General features: G+C 42.8%; 1 protein-coding gene across 3 annotated transcripts in view; it reads left to right on the top strand.

The window, feature by feature from the left end:
• Positions 1 to 13566: 13566 nt before the first annotated feature.
• Positions 13567 to 21937, top strand: part of cntnap3 (contactin associated protein family member 3) — a 221017-nt gene continuing 212646 nt past the window's right edge. For all 3 annotated transcript variants that reach the window (XM_052458344.1, XM_052458342.1, XM_052458341.1), the window contains exon 1: positions 13567 to 13794. In XM_052458344.1, coding sequence (XP_052314304.1) covers positions 13671 to 13794 — 124 coding nt within the window. In that variant the 5' untranslated portion in view covers positions 13567 to 13670. The remainder of the gene's footprint in view (positions 13795 to 21937) is intronic.

The raw sequence follows: 21937 nt of genomic DNA, 5'->3' as shown, positions 1-21937 counted from the left end.
AGCTGTTATTTTAAAAAAGACACATCTTGTCTTACCAGACTCCGCTGTTCTATCCTGCCGATACAGCGTATAACCAACCAGCTGTATGTCAACATTGTCGTTGTTCAGCCACGACTCCGTGAAGCATAACATATTACAGTTTTGAATGTCCCGTTTGTAGTTTAACCTTCTGCGTAGGTCAAATACTTTATTTTATTATCCAAAGATTGCACGTTTGCTAGCAAAATTGAAGGAAGTGGAGATTTATTTGATCGCCTACGAATTCTCAGAAGGCAGCCCGCCCTCTGGACCCTTTTTCTCCACCTCCTCTTCAGGCAAATCATGGGGATCTGGGCCTGTTCCCGAGAAAGCAGTATATCATTCGCGTCGGGCTCATCAGACTCAAAGGAAAAAAAGGATTATGCCAGTCCGTGGTGAGAAATCGCAGTCCTGATGTCCAGAAGTTATTTTTGGTCATAAGAGACGATAGCGGCAACATTATGCACAAAATAAGTTTAAAAAAAGTTACAAACAACACAATCGGTTGGGTACACGTAAAACATCAGCAGTCTCCGGCGACATTGTTACTATACTATAATATATTTTAGATGATACATCAAGCGAATCAGCATCAAGCAATATTCCAGCATTGCGACTGAGTAATATAATAAATAATAATATATGCCATTTAGCAGACGCTCATATCCAAAGCGACTTACAGTCATGTGTGCATACATTCTACGTATGGGTGGTCCCGGGAATCGAACCCACTACCCTGGCGTTACAAGCGCCATGCTCTACCAACTGAGCTACAGAAGGAGTAGCCATCTCTAGAGGTTTTTATTTTTTTATGGGCTTATAGGATCTCTATGGCTACAGTCAGTCATATAGAGTAGGTACATTACAGGATCTCTATGGCTACAGTCATATACAGTAGGTACATTATAGGATCTCTATGGCTACAGTCACATACAGTAGGTACATTATAGGATCTCTATGGCTACAGTCATATACAGTAGGTACATTATAGGATCTCTATGGCTACAGTCATATACAGTAGGTACATTATAGGATATCCATGGCTACAGTCATATTCAGTAGATACATTATAGGATCTCTATGGCTACAGTCATATACAGTAGGTACATCTCTATGGCTACAGTCATATACAGTAGGTACATTATAGGATATCTATGGCTACAGTCACATACAGTAGATACATTATAGGATATCTATGGCTACAGTCATATACAGTAGGTACATTATAGGATATCTATGGCTACAGTCATATACAGTAGGTACATTATAGGATATCTATGGCTACAGTCATATACAGTAGGTACATTATAGGATATCTATGGCTACAGTCATATTCAGTAGATACATTATAGGATATCTATGGCTACAGTCATATACAGTAGGTACATTATAGGATCTCTATGGCTACAGTCATATACAGTAGGTACATTATAGGATATCTATGGCTACAGTCATACAGTAGGTACATTATAGGATATCTATGGCTACAGTCATATACAGTAGGTACATTATAGGATCTCTATGGCTACAGTCATATACAGTAGGTACATTATAGGATATCTATGGCTACAGTCATATACAGTAGGTACATTATAGGATCTCTATGGCTACAGTCATATACAGTAGGTACATTATAGGATATCTATGGCTACAGTCATATACAGTAGGTACATTATAGGATATCTATGGCTACAGTCATACAGTAGGTACATTATAGGATATCTATGGCTACAGTCATATACAGTAGGTACATTATAGGATCTCTATGGCTACAGTCATATTCAGTAGATACATTATAGAATCTCTATGGCTACAATCATATACAGTAGGTGCATTATAGGATTTCTATGGCTGCAGGGCCACGCAAATTAAATCACATTTTATTGGTCACTTGTGCCGAATACAACAGGTGTAGACTTTACAATGAATTGCCTACTTCCGAGCCCAGTCCCAACATTGCTGAGTTATAAAATATTACAAATATTTGCTAAATAAAAAATAAAATACTAACACAATAAAAACAATAATGAGGCTATGTTCAAGGAGTACAAGTACAGAGTCAATGTGCAGGGGTACCAGGTAGTTGAGGTCATTGAGTTAATACGGTATGTACAAATCAGGATAATTAATAAACAATTAATAATTAATAAATAATTAATAAACAGTAGCATCAGCATATGTGACGTGTGAAACTGTGTCTATGTGTGAGAGCGTGTGTGTGTGAGAGAGTGTGTGTGGGAGCGTGTGTGTGTGTTGGTGTGTCAGTGTAGTATGTGTAAATGTGTGCGTAGAGTCTAGTGCATGGGAGTCAGTGCAAAACAATAAAGAAAAGAAAAGAAAATAATAGAGGGTCAATGTAAATAGCATTTGATGAACTGTTCAACAGTCTTATGGCTTGGGGGTAGAAGCTGTTTAGCAGTCTTATGGCTTTGGGGTAGAAGCTGTTCAGCAGTCTTATGGCTTGGGGGTAGAAGCTGTTCAGGTGCATTTTGGTCACAGACTTGGCTGTTGGTTACAGACAATTTTTTGGGGCCTTCGTCTGACACTGCCTTGTATAGAGGCCTTGATGGCGGGGAGTTTGGTGATATACTGGGCCGTAAACACTACCCTCTCCAGTGCCTTGTAGACGGATGCCGAGCAGTTGCCATACCAAGCAGTGATGGAGCCAATCAAGATGCTCTTGATGGGACCTGAAGGCCCATGCAGCTGTACAACAACCACTTCAACCTCTATCTCCCTCTGTTGACACTGTAGGTGAAGGTTATAACCTTTGGGAGAAAGAGATAGTTCATGGATTATAAAATGTTCAGTAACTGTTGTTGTGATTCGGTTTGTTGACTTTTTCAATCAGTCATCTTGACTACCCAGGTCCAAAATGACAAGGTATCTATTTGATCCACAGTAAGACATAGTGTGTAACCATTAGCTATTAAACTTCACTGTAAACCGTTTACCCTACTAGATAGGTAAGTATATGAGAGTGAGTACATTTTTAAACACAGCCTCATTTAGAGTGAGCCTTCTGTAGAGTTTGAGGGGGAATTTTGTCCGGGCTCGTTGCTGTAAAGCGACTGGACCCACTGCTCTGGCTAAGTCCCAGCTGCTCAGATACCTAATCTCACACCGCCTTCTCTGAATCTGTCTGCGGAAGTCGTGACAGTACCCCCCCCCCCCTTGACGCGCGGCTCCAGCAGCGCGCCGACACGGGCCTCGGGGACGACCGGGAGGATGAGGCACAGGAAGATCCGGGTGGAGAGGGTGAAATTCCTGCAGTAAGGAAGGGTCCAGGATGTCCTCCACCGGCACCCAGCATCTCTCCTCCGAACCATACCCCTCCCACTCCACCAGGTACTGAAGGCCCCTCGCCCGACACCTTGAGTACATGATTGCTCGCACAGTATACGCCGGGGCCCCGCTCGATGTCCAGAGGGGGTGGAGCAACCTCCCACAACACAGACTGCTGGAGCAGACCAGCCACCACCGGCCTGAGGAGAAACACATGGAACGAGGGGTTAATACGGTAATCAGGGGGAAGCTGTAACCTACAACAAACCTCGTTCAGTCTCCTCAGGACTTTAAATGGCCCCACAAACCGGGGACCCAGCTTCGAGCAGGGCAGGCGAAGGGGTAGATTTCGGGTCGAGAGCCAGACCAGGTCCTCGGGTCTGGATACACCGGGGCCTCACTGCGGTGGAGGTCGGGGCGCTCGCCTTCTGCCGCCTGATGGCCCGTTGCAGGCGCACATGGGCAGCGTACCATGTCTCCTCCGAGCGCCGAAACCATTCATCCACCGCAGGTGCCTTGATCTGGCTCTGATGCCACGGTGCCAGGACCATCTGATAACCTAGTACACACTGAAAAGGAGATAGGTTAGTGGAGTAGTGGCGGAGGGAGTTTTGGGCCATCTCTGCCCAGGGGATGAAAGCCGCCCACTCACCCGCCCGGTCCTGGCAATAGGACCGCAGAAACCTACCCACATCCTGGTTAACTCTCTCCACCTCCGGGTGAAAACCTGAGGTGAGGCTGACTGAGACACCCAGGCATTCCATAAACGCCCTCCAGACTCTAGACGTGAACTGGGGACCCCAATCAGAAACTATGTCCTCAGGCACCCCGTAGTGCCGGAAGACGTGGGTGAACAGGGCCTCCCCAGTCTGTAGAGCCGTAGGGAGACCGGGCAAAGGAAGGAGACAGCAAGAAATCCGATCCACACCACAAGGATTGTGGTGTTTTCTTGTGACGGAGGAAGATCCTTCACGAAATCCACTGATAGGTGTGACCACGGCCGTTGTGGAACGGGTAGGGTTGTAATTTCCCTCTGGGCAGGTGTCTAGGTGCCTTGCACTGGGCGCACACCGAGCAGGAGAAAACATAAACCCTCATGTCCTTAGCTAAAGTGGGCCACCAGTACTTCCCAATAAGACCGATGCCAGGATGACCAGAGGAGGGTGACGTGTGTGCCCAACAGATCAAACGATCGCGGACATCAGACGGAACCTACAGATGCCCAACTGGACACTGGGTGGGAGTGGGCTCTGTACGTAATGCCCGCTCAATGTCCGCGTCCACCTCCCATACCACCGGTGCCACCAGGCCAGAAGTCGGAAGTATGGGAGTGGGATCCGTGGACCGCTCCTCTGTGTCATACAGCCGGGAGAGTGCGTCTGCCTTAGTTTTGTTTCGCTCCGCCAGGCTGAGCTTGTTCAAAAAGACAGCACAGGTGGTGTACCCGAGCGCTGAGACAGCACAGCTCCTATCCCAGCCTCGGACGCATCCACCTCTACTGTACAGTACCTTGCGAAAGTATTCGGCCCCCTTGAACTTTGCGACCTTTTGCCACATTTCAGGCTTCAAACATAAAGATATAAAACTGTATTTTTTTGTGAAGAATCAACAACAAGTGGGAAACAATCATGAAGTGGAACGACATTTATTGGATATTTCAAACTTTTTTAACAAATCAAAAACGGAAAAATTGGGCGTGCAAAATTATTCAGCCCCTTTACTTTCAGTGCAGCAAACTCTCTCTAGAAGTTCAGTGAGGATCTCTGAATGATCCAATGTTGACCTAAATGACTAATGATGATAAATACAATCCACCTGTGTGTAATCAAGTCTCCGTATAAATGCACCTGCACTGTGATAGTCTCAGAGGTCCGTTAAAAGCGCAGAGAGCATCATGAAGAACAAGGAACACACCAGGCAGGTCCGAGATAATGTTGTGAAGCCAGATTTGGATACAAAAAGATTTCCCAAGCTTTAAACATCCCAAGGAGCACTGTGCAAGCGATAATATTGAAATGGAAGGAGTATCAGACCACTGCACATTTACCAAGACCTGGCCGTCCCTCTAAACTTTCAGCTCATACAAGGAGAAGACTGATCAGAGATGCAGCCAAGAGGCCCATGATCACTCTGGATGAACTGCAGAGATCTACAGCTGAGGTGGGAGACTCTGTCCATAGGACAACAATCAGTCGTATATTGCACAAATCTGGCCTTTATGGAAGAGTGGCAAGAAGAAAGCCATTTCTTAAAGATATCCATAAAAAGTGTTGTTTAAAGTTTGCCACAAGCCACCTGGGAGACACACCAAACATGTGGAAGAAGGTGCTCTGGTCAGATGAAACCAAAATTGAACTTTTTGGCAACAATGCAAAACGTTATGTTTGGCGTAAAAGAAACACATCTCATCACACTGAACACACCATCCCCACTGTCAAACATGGTGGTGGCAGCATCATGGTTTGGGCCTGCTTTTCTTCAGCAGGGACAGGGAAGATGGTTAAAATTGATGGGAAGATGGCCAACTCTGTGTCAATATTTTGGAGCATCGTCGAGTGCTGCTGGACGTGCTCCTCCACTGGTAACTGAGGACCGGATGTACCTGCTGACTCCATAACGTGGGGTGTTTCTGTCAAGAGTCAGTGTGCAGCAGGTAGGATGGAGTCAGGCGCAAATTCCATACAGGGAAAATATTCCAGCTCGACACAACAGAGCGACTACTTAACAAAGAATAAACATGCACAAAACCATGTGGGAACCAGATGGTTAAATAGGGAATAAATTATAATGTAACAGAAACCAGGTGTGTACAATCAAGACAAAACAAATGGAAAAACAAATGTAGATCTAGAAAGCCGGTGAAGTCGACCGCCGAACGCCACCTGAACAAGGAGAGGCACCAACTTCGGCGGAAGTCGTGACAGAATGGGAAAGCACCATCTTAAATGACTGTACTACCTTCCTTCAGCTTTATTTCCTTTCCTTGTGTTCGCTGAATTGTGGCCCAATGAATATATTGAGCATGTAAAAGGTCACGCCCAGTTAGTCTACAAATTGTAGATAGTCTATTTCTCTCCATGCATTTAGTGGTTCTCTGCCCTGACTGTCTCCCGTCAGGTCACATCAGAATCACCTCCCCTGTTGAAGTAAAGCAGCTAATTTGCAGTATGGTCAGTGAGAACATAAGGACCTTCGCTCTCCAAACTCAGGATTGACTCTTTATTGTTTCTCACACACCAAGGAGAGGAGCTGGAAACACCTTGATCTCTTAAACTCTCTATGCTCTCTCATCGAAACAGATACTTTCTCAGCTAACTGACTAAGCACATTCTTCTTGTGAGGGGAAAAGAAGACACAACACTACAGTACTCTACACAACACAACCAACACAACACAACACAACACAATTCTACACATCACAACATATCATGAAGAAACACAACTTTAAAAAACACATCACTACTCTACACAATACAACACTACACCACAAAACACTACACTACACCGCACAACACTGCACAACACTACACAACTCCACAACAAAACACTACCAACACAACACTACACGAAACTCCACCAACAAAACACTACACAATAAAACACTACCAACACAACACAACACAAGCTACAATACAAAACACTACACAACAAAACACTACCAACACAACACTACACAACACAAGCTACACTACAAAACACTACACACACAACACAACACTACACAATAAAACACTAACAACACAACACTACACAACACTACACTACAAAACACTACACACACCACTACACACACACCACTACACTACACTACACTACACTGCACAACACAACAGAGACCAGCTGGAACAGGGAGGGAATATAAAGCAGAATAAATGCACAACACAACACTACACTACACAACAAAACACAACACAACAATACAGAATAAAACACTACACAACAGAGACCAGCTGGAACAGGGAGGGAATATAAAGCAGAATAATTGCAAAAAGAGACAAGGTAGAAAGCAGTACAACGCTTTAGAACAGCTGCCAGGCCAAGTGACTAATTTACTGTAGGCAACAAGCTAACTAACTAATAGCAAAACGAGCGCATCTACACTGCATGAGCCTAATGTCGGCTTAATTTTTCCATAATGAAGAACTCCTTCAAATGTTTGTACTTGAGAATGTTACAGCAGCACACTGAATGAGTCTAACTGTTTTCCCATTGTTGATTTACTTCACATGATTTCACGTTTCATGTGTGAGAAGGCCTTACATCGGAAACAATTGAATTCATCACACACAAAGGAGTTAAACCCAATCATATCATATTTTGTCTATTTACAGCACACTGAATAAGGAAGGTTCCAATAAAATGTTTTGCATGGAGGAAACAGACGTCTCATTTGCATTTTGGCACTCCAAGCAAGATTATGACTATTTTTACAAAATTACCAGCAGGCTGGATTACTGCTAGATTCGTCAAAGATTGCAAGTACTGTATAGAGTACTGCTCTATTTCATATGAATTTGTATGCTGGGGATGTTGTGGCATCGTGTGGTTCAGTTGGTAGAGAATGGTGCTTGCAATGCTACAGTAGGGTTGTGAGTTCGATTTCCACGGGTCTCAAATATGAGAAAAGAAAATGTATGCGCTCACTACTGTAAGATGCTCTCGGTAAGAGCATCCGCTAAATGTATGTTTTGTCCACATGGCATAGCTGAGCAGCTCATGTAACGCATAACTATGTTCTATTGAATAAGATTGTGATGCAGGAAACTACAAACAAATCCTGAGTAAATGTTTTCTGAATGAGTATGAATATTCAATTTCATATGCAAACTGTTCCCAAGTTTACATTTAGTAAACTTGTGTGAAATGTAAATGAGTATAGAGATTACTGTAGCCAGGCAAAATGAAGATCAAAGACATTTGGATGTATACATATGCATTAGCTACTGTATGCTCCCAGAGATATCTCCATGCTATTTTAGAGATGTGCTGTCTTTGTTGTCCAACTTATTTTAAAGAACAAAACCGTTTTTCCTTCCATTCTATTGCGTTTAATGACTGAAACCACTCCATACTCCTTGTTACGAAAACCACATAGCCTCAATTCCTAGCACCCCTGGAACTAAAGGTGGGCTTATATCGAACACTATAACCCTCCATCTTGCCCACTCTTATACACAGAGCACTTTACTCATTCACATTCTCCTCGCATCTCTCTTTTTTAGTGCTCTTTTCAACATCTCTGTTCTGTGGGATAGGGAGTAACCATGGGAAATGGACATCTGAAAGCGAAAAACAACAGCAGTGATGCCTCAACAAAGGCAGCTCAGCGGGTAGGCAGTGTTACTGGACTCACTTCTGTGAAATGTAATTCCACCGGTGACTCTTTGACGCTGACTGTGTGAGTAGGAATCATCTCCATTAACGTTTGTATGAGTGCATTGCAATTATACACTGTGATGCATTCACAGTGTGTCTTACGGCATGCAAATAGAAACAGATATCAATAGAGAGATTGGACACTGCTGGTTTTACAAATGAGCCTTAATGTTTGAATCACTTTAGCATTTGCAGTAGCGATTCATTAGAACATAATCAACTACGGGCAAACAATTATGAATGCTTTCGCAAATATCGGTAGCAACACAACAACACAATACCCAAAAGGCTGAGACCCAATATCTTTGGAATTTCCTGGACATTGTCAACACAGGAGACTAGTATAGGTTTGGATTTAATCTGGGGTGAGAAATAGAAAATTAAATGTGTGTTGAGCTGTAAATAAATGTGTTATACAGTCTACACTTGAGTAGAGAGGTTTTCCCAAGACAGATACAATCAAATCAAATCAAACCTTTTGGGTTACCCAGCTTTAGAAATAGTGTGTGCGTCCAAAATGGTACACTCTTCCCTAAAATGCACTACTTTTAACAGGCTCTGGTCAGAAGTAGTGCACTATGTAGGGAAGACGGTGCTATTTTGGATGCAACCATGGGGAAACAAGGGGTTCACTCAAAAGAGTGGAATTTAGGACATTTTCAAGATGCATCTATCTAAACATGAAAGTACTAGTCCCAAATAAATGGATGGAGCTACATTTCTAAAGAAGAGATATAAACATTCATTGCCAAGTAGTGATTTCTCACAAAATAGTAAAAGGAAAGCTTTGTCCTTGAATTTACAAAGCTGGTCAATATAAAGGCTTTTGGGTATTGTGGAGGCACATGTCACTCAACACACAGTGATACGTTTCCATTGACAGAATACAGTCCGTAGTGTGTGCAGCAAATGGCTGGAAACCCTTTGAAGCTCAGGTTCTCCCTGTCAGTCAGTCAGACTCTTGTGTTTAAAAGCCTTTTTACCTGACAGGACATCTGATACGGCCATTAAATAGCCCAGTGGTTCATCTAAGTGTAGTCTGTCAGCGGTGCACTGGGGTGTGATCCTTATGGTTAGTGCGTGTGCGAGTGCTTGTGTGAAATCCGTCTCACGGGCAGTGCCCTCAGTACAAAAGGTCTACAATTTCTTGTTGTCTTTGTCTTAGTGCTCTCTCACCATATCGGTTAATAATTAGCTAGTCTATAAAAGTGTTATGAGTCAGTGTTACTCCTTTGTGTATTTTGAATTCAAATGTTTCGGATGCAAGCTATTTTACCCTTTTCACAAATGAGCTGTGGATCATGTGAAGGATATCTCTAAATGGTTCCATGGGTGAAGGAACATGCAATACTACAAACCAGCGTGTTGTTGTTGTGTCTGTTGGTCTAAGGCCTATGTACTGTATGTGTCCTTGGTGGTTGGCTCAAAGGCAGATTCCCACAGCTACAATATAGCCCACACATCCTCTTCTGGCATACCTTCTACAACAGTATTTACTGGAGATCTTTCTCCAATGAGGGATGAGCTATGCAGCAGCAAGCCAGTGACTTTAACATTATTACGGGCTTAGGATTTTTTCTCGATTGTGTCGAGGCACAGATCTGGGGATGGTACCAAAAAATGTCTCCAGCATTGAAGGTCCCCAATAACACAGTGGCCTCCATCATTCTTAAATGGAAGAGGTTTGGAACCACCAAGGCTCTTCCTAAAGCTGGCCGCCCGTCCAATCTGAGCAATCAGGGGAGAAGGGCCTTGGTCAGGGAGGTGACCAAGAACCCAATGGTCACTCTGACAGAGCTCCAGAGGTCCTCTATGCACTGTATGTGACAGGTTACTTGGCCACCACTCAGTAGGCCCCCTGTGGATGCCTTTCAGAACCCATTTTAAAACCCCACCTGTTCCATTTTGGTTGTCAGTGGCTCATTTGTTAATTCCCTTTTTCTATTGAGCATCGATTTTTGGTTTCTTATTGGGGAACCTAACAACAGTTATTACCATATAAATGCAACATGATAACATCTCTCCCACCAGCGGGTTTAGCAGATGAGAGTGATTATGTTGACCTTAATGCATTTATTTTGTGTGATATGAACCCATTGATTCTTGAAGACTATAATGTATTTAAATACCTCGTGAGCTTAGTTCAACTGTTGTACCCCTCAGAATTTAAAATATAAACTTGTTTTACTCCAGTGTTTGTTCACAAAGTAAATGTAAACAACCACTGTATAGTCTAAAAACATGTTTTTGATATGATGGATGGTCAGTCCTTGCATCCATAGCATACTGTAGACTAAGGATTTGAGAGTGGTTGCATTTCTCCAGCCCAATCCCTCAACTTTTTACTGAAACTGTGGCAGGGAGCACACTTTGTTAATTGCTCAATTAAGGATTGGCACTTAAAAATCCTTTAATCAAGTAATAGTGTTATTACATGGTGCAATCCTCTAGTGAATGAGTTACTTTTGTGCCATTAATATCAAGAAAAACTTCTGAAGTGAAGAACAAAATTCATAGTATTGCAAACAAAAATAATCATATTGAAAGCAAAACATAAAACCAAAAATATTGATTGCACAACAAAATATTGCAAGGAAATAATTTCCACATGTGAGAACAAATTAATTGTAAGTGAAGGCAATATCGTTTGCAGGGAATTTTTTGGGGAGATATCATGATTAAATAAAACGCCTTCCTCTTTTCTGCAATTTTCCCTATCTTTGGTTATGTTACCCTGGCCTTTGCTATCAATGCTTTTTTTCTCCAGTTGCAAGTTTTGGCACATCCATTCCAGCAACATAGCATCCTACATCTCTCTGCTGCTTTTTCTCAATGCGGCTGGAAGTGGTGAAAAATAAACTTGCGATTTTTTGTGTGGTTTTTTTTGTAAGAGTGTGTGTGTGTGTGTGTGTGTGTGTGTGTGTGTGTGTGTGTGTGTGTGTGTGTGTGTGTGTGTGTGTGTGTGTGTGTGTGTGTGTGTGTGTGTGTGTGTGTGTGTGTGTGTGTGTGTGTGTGTGCGCCTCAAGTATTGGCAGACTTTGTAAAAAGCAAAAACTGTTAAATGCTAGCGTGGGGGCATCCTGAATGGCTCACCTAGCATGTTGGTTTTAGGCTGCAGACCATGCATCATGGCACAGAGCCAATCTTTGACTTGACATTTATTGTTATCTCCAAAGTTTTGGCGTCTTCCAAAAATTGCGGCCACGAATCCACCATATATATAGTTGGAAAGAATAAGATGAAGCTACAGTAACATGGATAACTACTTGAAGCTACAGTAACATGGATAACTACTTGAAGCTACAGTAACATGGATAACTACTTGAAGCTACAGTAACATGGATGAATGATATGTGTTTTTCTACATCGTAATGTACACGGTGAAGCCTTTGGTAGGTAGGTAGGCTGCTTGGAGGCTTTGGTTTCAATACGGCAAAGCCAAATCAGTCAGTGCCCATGGTTCTCACACGGGAAGTGAAATGACAGGCTTGCTCATGATCAAGGACGCCGCAAATGACATGTAACTATAAGTTCCTTGAATTTTCTTTTGCGGCTGCCTTTCCATTATATGTATAGACATGTGTAGTTTTAGCTAACGTTACACCTACCAAAGCAGTGGAATGTGTAGTGAAGCAAAACTTGTGGTCAAAACCATTCATCTTGGGGCCAAAGGGGAACGGGTTTGCAAAATGCTATCATATCACGTATTTATACGATTTATAATTTGGTCATGCATAAACAAACAGACTAGTTCAAAAATAAGTGTCAATTGAAAAATTATTCAATGGATTACGATAATTGTCTAGTAAAAGTTTGTAACACAAGTTTGCACCCCTATTTTGACTTTCTCAATGGCACAGGTGGCCTAGTTGACGGCTGTTTGGCTCATCTCGGGTCATGAAGAGGAATAACTGTGCATCTGTTTCTGATGAATAAACAATGTCATGCTGATGGGGGGGGGCTGAAACCCAGCCTGAAACAAAAAGTAGGTTGAAAAGAATGTGTATAATAGAATAGACATTACGTGGATTTGCCACTTCGAGTACAAATATATCATACTTTGAACTAAACAATTACTTAATTGACGTAAACCTCTAGTGAAGCTCTGTCCATGGTCTTACATCTCGAAAAAGTACATTTCTACTGGTGTAGGTGTTTAAACCAGTGATTTAAAATAGCTGTCCAGTGTTTCCACATTTCTATGAAATATGATCTGTAATTAATTACAATATGAGTTAAATAGTTTTCCTTACAAAATTAAGTATACTATTGTAATTAAGTACATTAAAAAGCAGCTTATTTTGAGGAAATAGCAAGCATTCATTTTAAGTGTTTTCCCCCGCAAATGTATACTTTGGACACAAATACAATTATATGGTGAGTCAACATCATTATTTGGGTATGAGTTAACAGATTATGAGCTTTTAAAAGTGCCATTTTCACCGGACAGTAACTTCATACCCATCGTTTTCTCTTGTCGCCACAGGCTAAACAGGTACAGTAAGTGGTTGGCTGGGTAGGTGCTATCCCATGCAAGGCATGTTTATCGTCCGGTTTGTTATTTTGTGAGTATTGTAAAGTTGGAGCCAATATTAATTTATTCGATGATATATCAGTCTCCCTCGCTCCTCACTGCCACCGCGACGGCCGACCCTTCTCACAAATAACTATATAGAGTTAAACTAATCATGACACAGGCTAAATGTTAAAAAATGTTAGTTGATAGCAGACAACAGTAAGTCCAAGAATTTGTATAGTTTATTGGTCTTGAAGTCTGTGCTTAATAATGGGCACTTTAAAATATGTGATACTGATCAGAGGCTGGGCTGTAGAGGTGTGTCTATTTCTCTCTCAGCCCTCTCTCAACTGTTCCTCCTCGAATCGGAACCAGTCGCATGGCGTGAGCAGAGCGCTTCACAGAGCGGACGCACAGGCAGGCAGCACAGAGAGAGGCATACGCGAATTATTTACCGAGCTAGAGGAGGACAGGAATGGTCGCTCTCCTCCGGCAGCATCATTTCGTTTTGAACATGGATTTGAGGACCAGAAGACACAGTGGAATGATTTTACAGCTCGCCGTCCTTCTCTGGTGTTCACATGGGGCAATTGGAAAAGGTGAGCACACGCAACAAGATTCCTGCAACTTAAGCGGAGAGGGATGGCGTGGAATTTGCTGTATTGCGTTTATTAAAACAAGTTTTTTTTCTCTGCTTTCTATATAATCTGAGTGATTTAATAGAGTGGTTTATTTGTTACTTGTAGTATGGGGATATAAACCTTTAGGCAACTTTTTGTTGACAAATTACCACAGTCAGCGGTGACATTATTGGTGTGTATTCGTTTGGGCGTTGAAGTGAATGTGTTAAACCTCTTGCGCCGAGTGGTTGAATATGTTTTTCAGAGTATTATTTTGCCTGTTATGGATTAAAGAGAGCTTTCCCTTTAGCCATGTGGACACCCGCCATGCATGATGATGTTCTGACTTGACAGAATTGCGCAGCAAGCCCATCCAGCGTGTCAAAAGGAAACATGCATTGAGCTGTCAGAGTTTGCAGTGCAGGGAATATCAGTGTCATATATTTTTAGCAGCTGTTATTATTAGGTTATAACCCTGCGGTTACGTGTAATGGTTATGGTATCAGTGCTTGTCCCCGCAAATATGTATTTGCTACACCAAATGCGACAAATGATTGAATTATACACTTGAAGATACAGTATTATAAAGAGTAGCCTATTAGAAGCTTGGCCACTGCGTATATAGTCGACCATAGGTTGCATTAACCAACGTTCAAAAGGACAATGCATGTGTTATTTTCTTAATTTCCAACATACTGCGTAATCTCCTGAACAAGCTTATTTTCAACGGGGTCCCACGGAATGGTATGTATATATATATATTTTTGTGTGTGTGTGTGTGTGTGTGTGTGTGTGAGTGTGAGTGTGTGTGTGAGTGTGTGTGTGTGTGTGTGTGTGTGTGTGTGTGTGTGTGTGTGTGAGAGAGAGACAGAGACAGAGAGAGAGAGAGAGAGAGAGAGAGAGAGAGAGAGAGAGAGAGAGAGAGAGAGAGAGAGAGAGACAGAGACAGAGACAGAGAGAGAGAGATGGTCCAGTAAACTAGTGCTTGTGTAAATTAACCCCACTGATCATCAGTGTAGCCATGGTTGATGCTTCGATTCTGAAGGTGCGTTTTGCAGGCAATCATAATGCATTACAGGACCAATGGACATAGGTTACAGCTGGCAAATGGCAAGAAAACACAATATTACAATTTCACAGATAATTGTAGATGAAAGGTGGGGTAATGGAATGGTCTCTCAGTTACTGTAAATTTAGAGAAATAAATGTAAAACAAGTTTTAATTCAAAATCATTTTGCATGCTGTGCCTACAGGCAACACCATGTGATCTCCCTTCAACTAACATGGCACCTGTCTAGTTATGGTGTGTGTGTGTGTTTGTATGTGCGTGAGCGGGTGTGTGTGTACAACATGAAGAGAGAGACAGAAGTGTATATATAGAGAGAGCCAGAGAGGAAGAGGCTGAAAGAGAGAGCAAGAGGTAGAGAGAGAGAGAGAGAGAGTTGTAGAGGTAGAGAGAGGTAGAGAGAAACATTTTAATATATGTTTTATTTAACCTTTATTTAACTAGGCAAGTGAGTTAAGAACACATTTGTATTTACAATGAAGGCTTCCCAAAAGGCAAAAGGCCTGCGGGGACGGGGGCTGGGATTAAAAATAAAAATAAATAAAATAAAATATAGGACACAACACAAGAGTGACAACACAACATTACATAAAGAGAGACCTAAGACAACAACATAGCATGGCAGCAACACATGACAACACAACATGGTAGCAACACAAAATGACAACAAAATGGTAGCAACACAACATGGCAGCAGCACAACATGGTAGCAGCACAAAACATTGTACAAACATTATTGGGCACAGACAACAGCACAAAGGGCAAGAAGGTAGACACAACAATACATCATGCAAAGCAGCCACAACTGTCAGTAAGAGTGTCCATGATTGAGTCTTTGAATGAAGAGATTGAGATAAAACTGTCCTGTGTTTGTTGCAGCTCGTTCCAGTCGCTAGCTGCAGCGAACTGAAAGGATGGGTGACCTGCAGCTTTGATATGTACTGAGAGAAAGACAGTGTACCGTCTAGCCATACTCCCAAGTACTTATATGAGGTGACTACCTCAAGTTCTAAACCCTCAGAGGTAGTAATCACACCTGTGGGGAGAGGGGCATTCTTCTTACCAAACCATATGGCCTTTGTTTTGGAGGTGTTCAGAACGGGGCGGCAGCGAAGCCTAGTGGTTAGAGCGTTGGACTAGTAACCTAGTAACTGGAAGGTTGCGAGTTCAAACCCCCGAGCTGACAAACCCCTGAGCTGACAAGGTACAAATCTGTCGTTCTGCCCCTGAACAGGCAGTTAACCCACTGTTCCCAGGCCGTCTTTGAAAATAAGAATGTGTTCTTAACTGACTTGCCTGGTTAAATAAAGGTTACATTTTTTTTTTTTAAGTTAAGTTAAGGGCAGAGAAAGCTTGTTGGACACTAAGAAAGCTTTGTTGTAGAGTGTTTAACACAAAATCCAGGGAGGGGCCAGCTGAGTATAAGACTGTATCATCTGCATAGAAATGGATGAGAGAGCTTCCTACTGCCTGAGCTATGTTGTAGATGTAAATTGAAAAGAGCGTGGGGCCTAGGATCGAGCCTTGAGGTACACCCTTGGTGACAGGTAGTGGCTGAGATAGCAGATGTTCTGACATTATACACTGTGCTCTTTGAGAGAGATAGTTAGCAAACCAGCCAAAGACCCCTCAGAGACATCAATACTCCTTAGCCGGCTCACAAGAATGGAATGGTCTACTGTATCAAAAGCTTTGGGCTTGTCAATAAAAATAGCAGCACAACATTGCTTAGAATCAAGGGCAATGGTGACATCACTGAGGACCTTTTAGAGGTAGAGAGAGATAGAAGTAGAGAGAGAGACATAGGGGAAGAAACAGAAAGGAAGATACAGAGAGGAAGAGACAGAGGCAGAGCGAGAGAGAGTCAGAGAGGTAGAGGTAGAGAGAGAGAGAGAGAAAGATGTAGGGAGAGAGAGCGAGAGAGACAGAGGGAGAGAGAGAGAGAGAGCGAGAGACATGGAGGGAGAGAGAGAGACATAGAGATAGAGACAGAGGTAGAGAGAGAGAAAGAGAAACATAGATATAGAGGTAGAGAGAGGGAGGTATAGAGGAGATGGACCCACTGGTTTCCCTCTAGGTTATAGAGAGCTGGTAGTCCCATCCACCAAACTACCAGGTGTGAAACAAGGAATAGACTCAGGGGGTATACAGCAGACCTAACTCACTCTATTAAATTGATCAAAGCAGGAACATTTTACATTTGTCTAGAAATTCAAAATGAAATTATTTCAACAGAGAAAAATGTCATCCTGCGTGCTACCTATATCCCCCCCACTGGAATCCCCATACTTTAATGAAGACAGCTTCCCCATCCTGGAGGGGGAAATCAATCATTTCCAGGCCCAGGGACATGTACTAGTCTGTGGCTACCTACATGCCAGAACTGGACAAGAACCTGACACCCTCAGCACACAGGGGGACAAACACCTACCTGGAGGTGACAGAATTCCCTCCCCCATATGCCCCCCTAACTATGACAATATAACCAACAAAACAGGTCACAATTCCTGCAGCTCTGTCACATGCTGCATAGGTACAGTCGTGGCCAAAAGTTTTGAGAATGACAGAAATATTAATTTTCACAAAGTCTGCTGACTCAGTGTCTTTAGATATTTTTGTCAGATGTTACTATGGAATACTGACGTATAATTACAAGCGTTTCATAAGTGGCAAAGGCTTTTATTGACAATCACATGAAGTTGATGCAAAGAGTCAATATTTGCAGTGTTGACCCTTCTTTTTCAAGACCTCTGCAATCCACCCTGGCATGCTGTTAATTAACTTCTGGGCCACATCCAGACTGATGGCAGCCCATTCTTGCATAATCAATGCTTGGAGTTTGTCAGAATGTGTGGGGTTTTGTTTGTCCACCCGCCCTCTTGAGGATTGACCACAAATCTTTAATTAAAGATAAACACGAACAATACAAAACGTAACAAACCGAAACAGCCCTATCTGGTGCAAACAAACACAGAGACAGGAACAATCACCCACAAAACACTCAAAGAATATGGCTGCCTAAATATGGTTCCCAATCAGAGACAGCGATAAACACCTGCCTCTGATTGAGAACCACTCCAGGCAACCATAGACTTTTCTAGACAACCCCACTAACCACAATCCCATAACCTACAAAAAAAAACCTAGACAAAACACACCACATACAGTGCCTTGCGAAAGTATTCGGCCCCCTTGAACTTTGCGACCTTTTGCCACATTTCAGGCTTCAAACATAAAGATAGAAATCTGTATTTTTTTGTGAAGAATCAACAACAAGTGGGACACAATCATGAAGTGGAACGACATTTATTGGATATTTCAAACTTTTTTAACAAATCAAAAACTGAAAAATTGTCAGCTTCCCACAATACGTTTGGCCCATTCCTCCTGACAGAGCTGGTGTAACTGATGTAGCCATTCATGGTTGGGATGATGTTATTCGGCTTGTAAGCCTCCCCATTTCTCCTCCAAACATAACTATGGTCATTATGGCCAAACAGTTCTGTTTTTGATTCATCAGACCAGAGGACATTTCTCCAAAAAGTACGATCTTTGTCCCCATGTGCAGTTGCAAACCGTAGTCTGTCTTTTTAATGGCAGTTTTGGAGCAGTGGCTTCTTCCTTACTAAGCGGCCTTTCAGGTTATGTCGATATAGGACTTGTTTTACTGTGGATATAGATACTTTTGTACCTGTTTCCTCCAGTATCGTCACAAGGTCCTTTGCTGTTGTTCTGGAATTGATTTGCACGTTTCACACCAAAGTACGTTCATCTCTAGGAGACAGAACGCGTCTCCTTCCTATGATGGCTGCATGGTCCCTTGGTGTTTATACTTGCGTACTATTGTTTGTACAGATGAACGATGTACATTCAGGCATTGAATCAGGATGAATCAGACTTGTGGAGGTCTACAATTGTATTTCACAATTAGACCCAACCAAGTCACGAGAAAAGAAAAAGATAATTACTTGTCACATTGGAAATAATTAATAAAAAAACTGTGCAAACTAGAATGCTTTTTGGCCCTAAACTTAGAGTACACAGTGGTAGAATACCTGACCACTGTCACTGACCCAAACTTAAGAAAAGCTTTGACTATGTACAGACTCAGTGAGCATAGCCTTGCTATTGAGAAAGGCCATAGGCAGACTTGGCTCTCATGAGATGACAGGCTTTGTGCGCACTGTGCACAAAAATAAGTGGAAACTGAGCTGCACTTCCTAATCTCCTGCCAAATGTACGACCATATTAGAGACACATATTTGCCCCAGATTACACAGATCCACAAAGAATTCGAAAACAAACCACATTTTGGTAAACTCCCATATCTATCGCGTGAAAAACCACAGTGTGCCATCACAGCAACAAGATTTGTGACCTGTTGCCAAAAGAAAAGGGCAACCAGTGAAGAGCAAACACCATTGTAAATACAACCCATATTTTGTAGTATTTGCACATAATATGACATTTGAAATATCTTTATTATTTTGGAACATCTGTGAGTGTAATGTTTACTGTTATTTTTGTTGTTGTTTATTTCACTTTTGTTTATTATCTACTTCACTTGCTTTTGCAATGATAACATATGTTTCTCATGTCAATAATGCCCTTAAGTTGAATTGAAATTGAATTGAGCGAGAGAGAGAGACATAGAGAGAGAGATGAGAGAGAAAGAAAGATACAGATGTAGAGAGAGAAAGAGAGACGGAGGTAGAAAGAGAGATAGAGAGGGAGAGAGATAAAAGTGGAAAGAGAGAGATGTAGGGAGAGGGATATATAGAGGTAGAGAGCTACAGATAATCAGAGAGAAAGAGAGAGAGAGAGAGAGAGAGAGAGAGAGAGAGAGAGAGAGAGAGAGAGAGAGAGAGAGAGAGAGAGAGAGAGAGAGAGAGAGAGAGAGATACAGATAAGCATTGAGAGAGAGAGGGGTATGGTGGTTGGTAATGAGATACATATGTATTGTAATTTGAGCAGATGGCTGTACATTTTGCAATCCCCTGGCCCTCCACTCCTCCACTGCTTTACTTCTTGCAGGGTTGGACTGGGACCAGAAATCAGCCCTGGCATTTATAACATCGGCCCATTTTTTCATTGATGCCCAAAATGCCAGATGGCCAGTCCGCCCCTGGCTGCTTGCCACTCTGAGTGCATCCCTGAGTCAGAGTCCTTTGCATCCCAAAAGGCACCCTATTCCCTACTTTTGACCAGGGCTCATAGGACTCTGGTCAAGAGTAATGCATTATATAGGGAACAAGGTACCGTTCGGGGATACGGTTAGAGCCACAGTGTCACAGACCCTGCCTGATTCTCTCTATCCAGACACACACGCACACACACACACACACACACACACACACACACACACACACACACACACACACACACACACACACACACACACACACACACACACACACACACACACACACACACACACACACACACACACACACACACACACACACACACACACACACACGCATACATGCACACACACATACCATCACTGTCAGGGTGAACAACTGTGACATAAATACATATACAGCACATTTAAAGAGAAGACATTGGCTGTCCTGTGTGAGATTCAGACGCATTGTCAAGGGACATTTTCCAGTTTTTTTTTATTGTCACATTTACAAGATAGATGTAGTGAAATGTGTTGTTTTACAGCCTCCCGGGCACTGCATCACATTGCTAGCTGTGCCACCAGAGACTCTGGGTTCGAGCCCAGGCTCTGTCACAGCCGGCCGCAACGGTTTTGCCAGTAGGGATATCCTTGTCTCATAGTCTGTGCGGGCTGGGCACAGTGCACGCTAGGTGTACGGTGTTTCCTCCGACAGCGGCTGGCTTCCGGGTTAGATGCGCGCTGTGTTAAGAAGCAGTGTGGCTTGGTTGGGTTGTGTTTCGTAGGACGCATGGCTCTCGACCTTCGTCTCTCCTGAGCCTGTACGGGAGTTGTAGCGATGAGACAAGACAGTCTCATTGGAGAAAAAGGGGGTAATACATATATATTTTTAAATGGTCAGCCATAGTGGTACCGCACCTCAGGAGCAAATTAGGGTTAACTGCCACATCAACAGATGTTTCACCTTGTCGGCTCAGGTATTCAAACCAGTGACCTTTCAATTACTGGCCCAATGCTCTAAACGCTAGGCTACCTGCCACCTACTAGTCATAATGTATATGTTACCAAATGACAGCAAACCAAAGGATATATATTTTAAAATCTGCAGATGCTGCCTAGCTGACTTTGAGTTGTTTTTCACCCAGAGATGTAAACGTTTTTGTTTTTACTTGATGTGATTGCCATAGAAAATTAGAATCTTTCAATACTTTGATTTAAGCCTATTAAGAAGTCAAACATCAATTACATAACTGCATTTTTCTATTCTAACACAGCAGTATATGTTTCCTCCTTTCACATCATGCTTGGCTGGTGCTGTTCACTGTATTCCAAGCTGCTTCCGGCGCCGACAGAGATGGCCGCCTCGCTTCGCGTTCCTAGGAAACGTGTTATTTCTTACATTGGTACCCCAGGTCATCTTAGGTTTCATTACATACAGTCGAGAAGAACTACTGAACATAAGAGCAGCGTCAACTCACCATCAGTACAACCAAGAATATGACTTTCGCGAAGCGGATCCTGTGTTCTGCCTTTCACCCAGGACAACGGAATGGATCTCAGCCGGCGACCCAAAAAAACAACTTTGTAAAAGGGGGAAACGGAGCGGTCTTCTGGTCAGACTCCGAAGACGGGCACATCGTGCACCACTCCCTAGCATTCTTCCAATGTCCAGTCTCTTGACAACAAGGTTGATGAAATCCGAGCAAGGGTAGCATTCCAGAGGGACATCAGAGACTGGAACGTTCTTTGCTTCACGGAAACATGGCTCACTGGAGAGACGCTATCGGAGTCGGTGCAGCCAGCTGGTTTCTCCACGCATCGCGCCGACAGAAACAAACATCTTTCTGGTAAGAAGAGGGGCGGGGGCATATGCTTCATGGTTAACGTGACGTGGTGTGGCCACTACAACATACAGGAACTCAAGTCCTTC

This window comes from Oncorhynchus keta, chromosome 12 (genome assembly GCF_023373465.1).
Source record: "Oncorhynchus keta strain PuntledgeMale-10-30-2019 chromosome 12, Oket_V2, whole genome shotgun sequence".
Lineage (NCBI taxonomy): Eukaryota > Metazoa > Chordata > Actinopteri > Salmoniformes > Salmonidae > Oncorhynchus > Oncorhynchus keta.
This window is presented reverse-complemented; position numbering and strand designations above follow the sequence as displayed.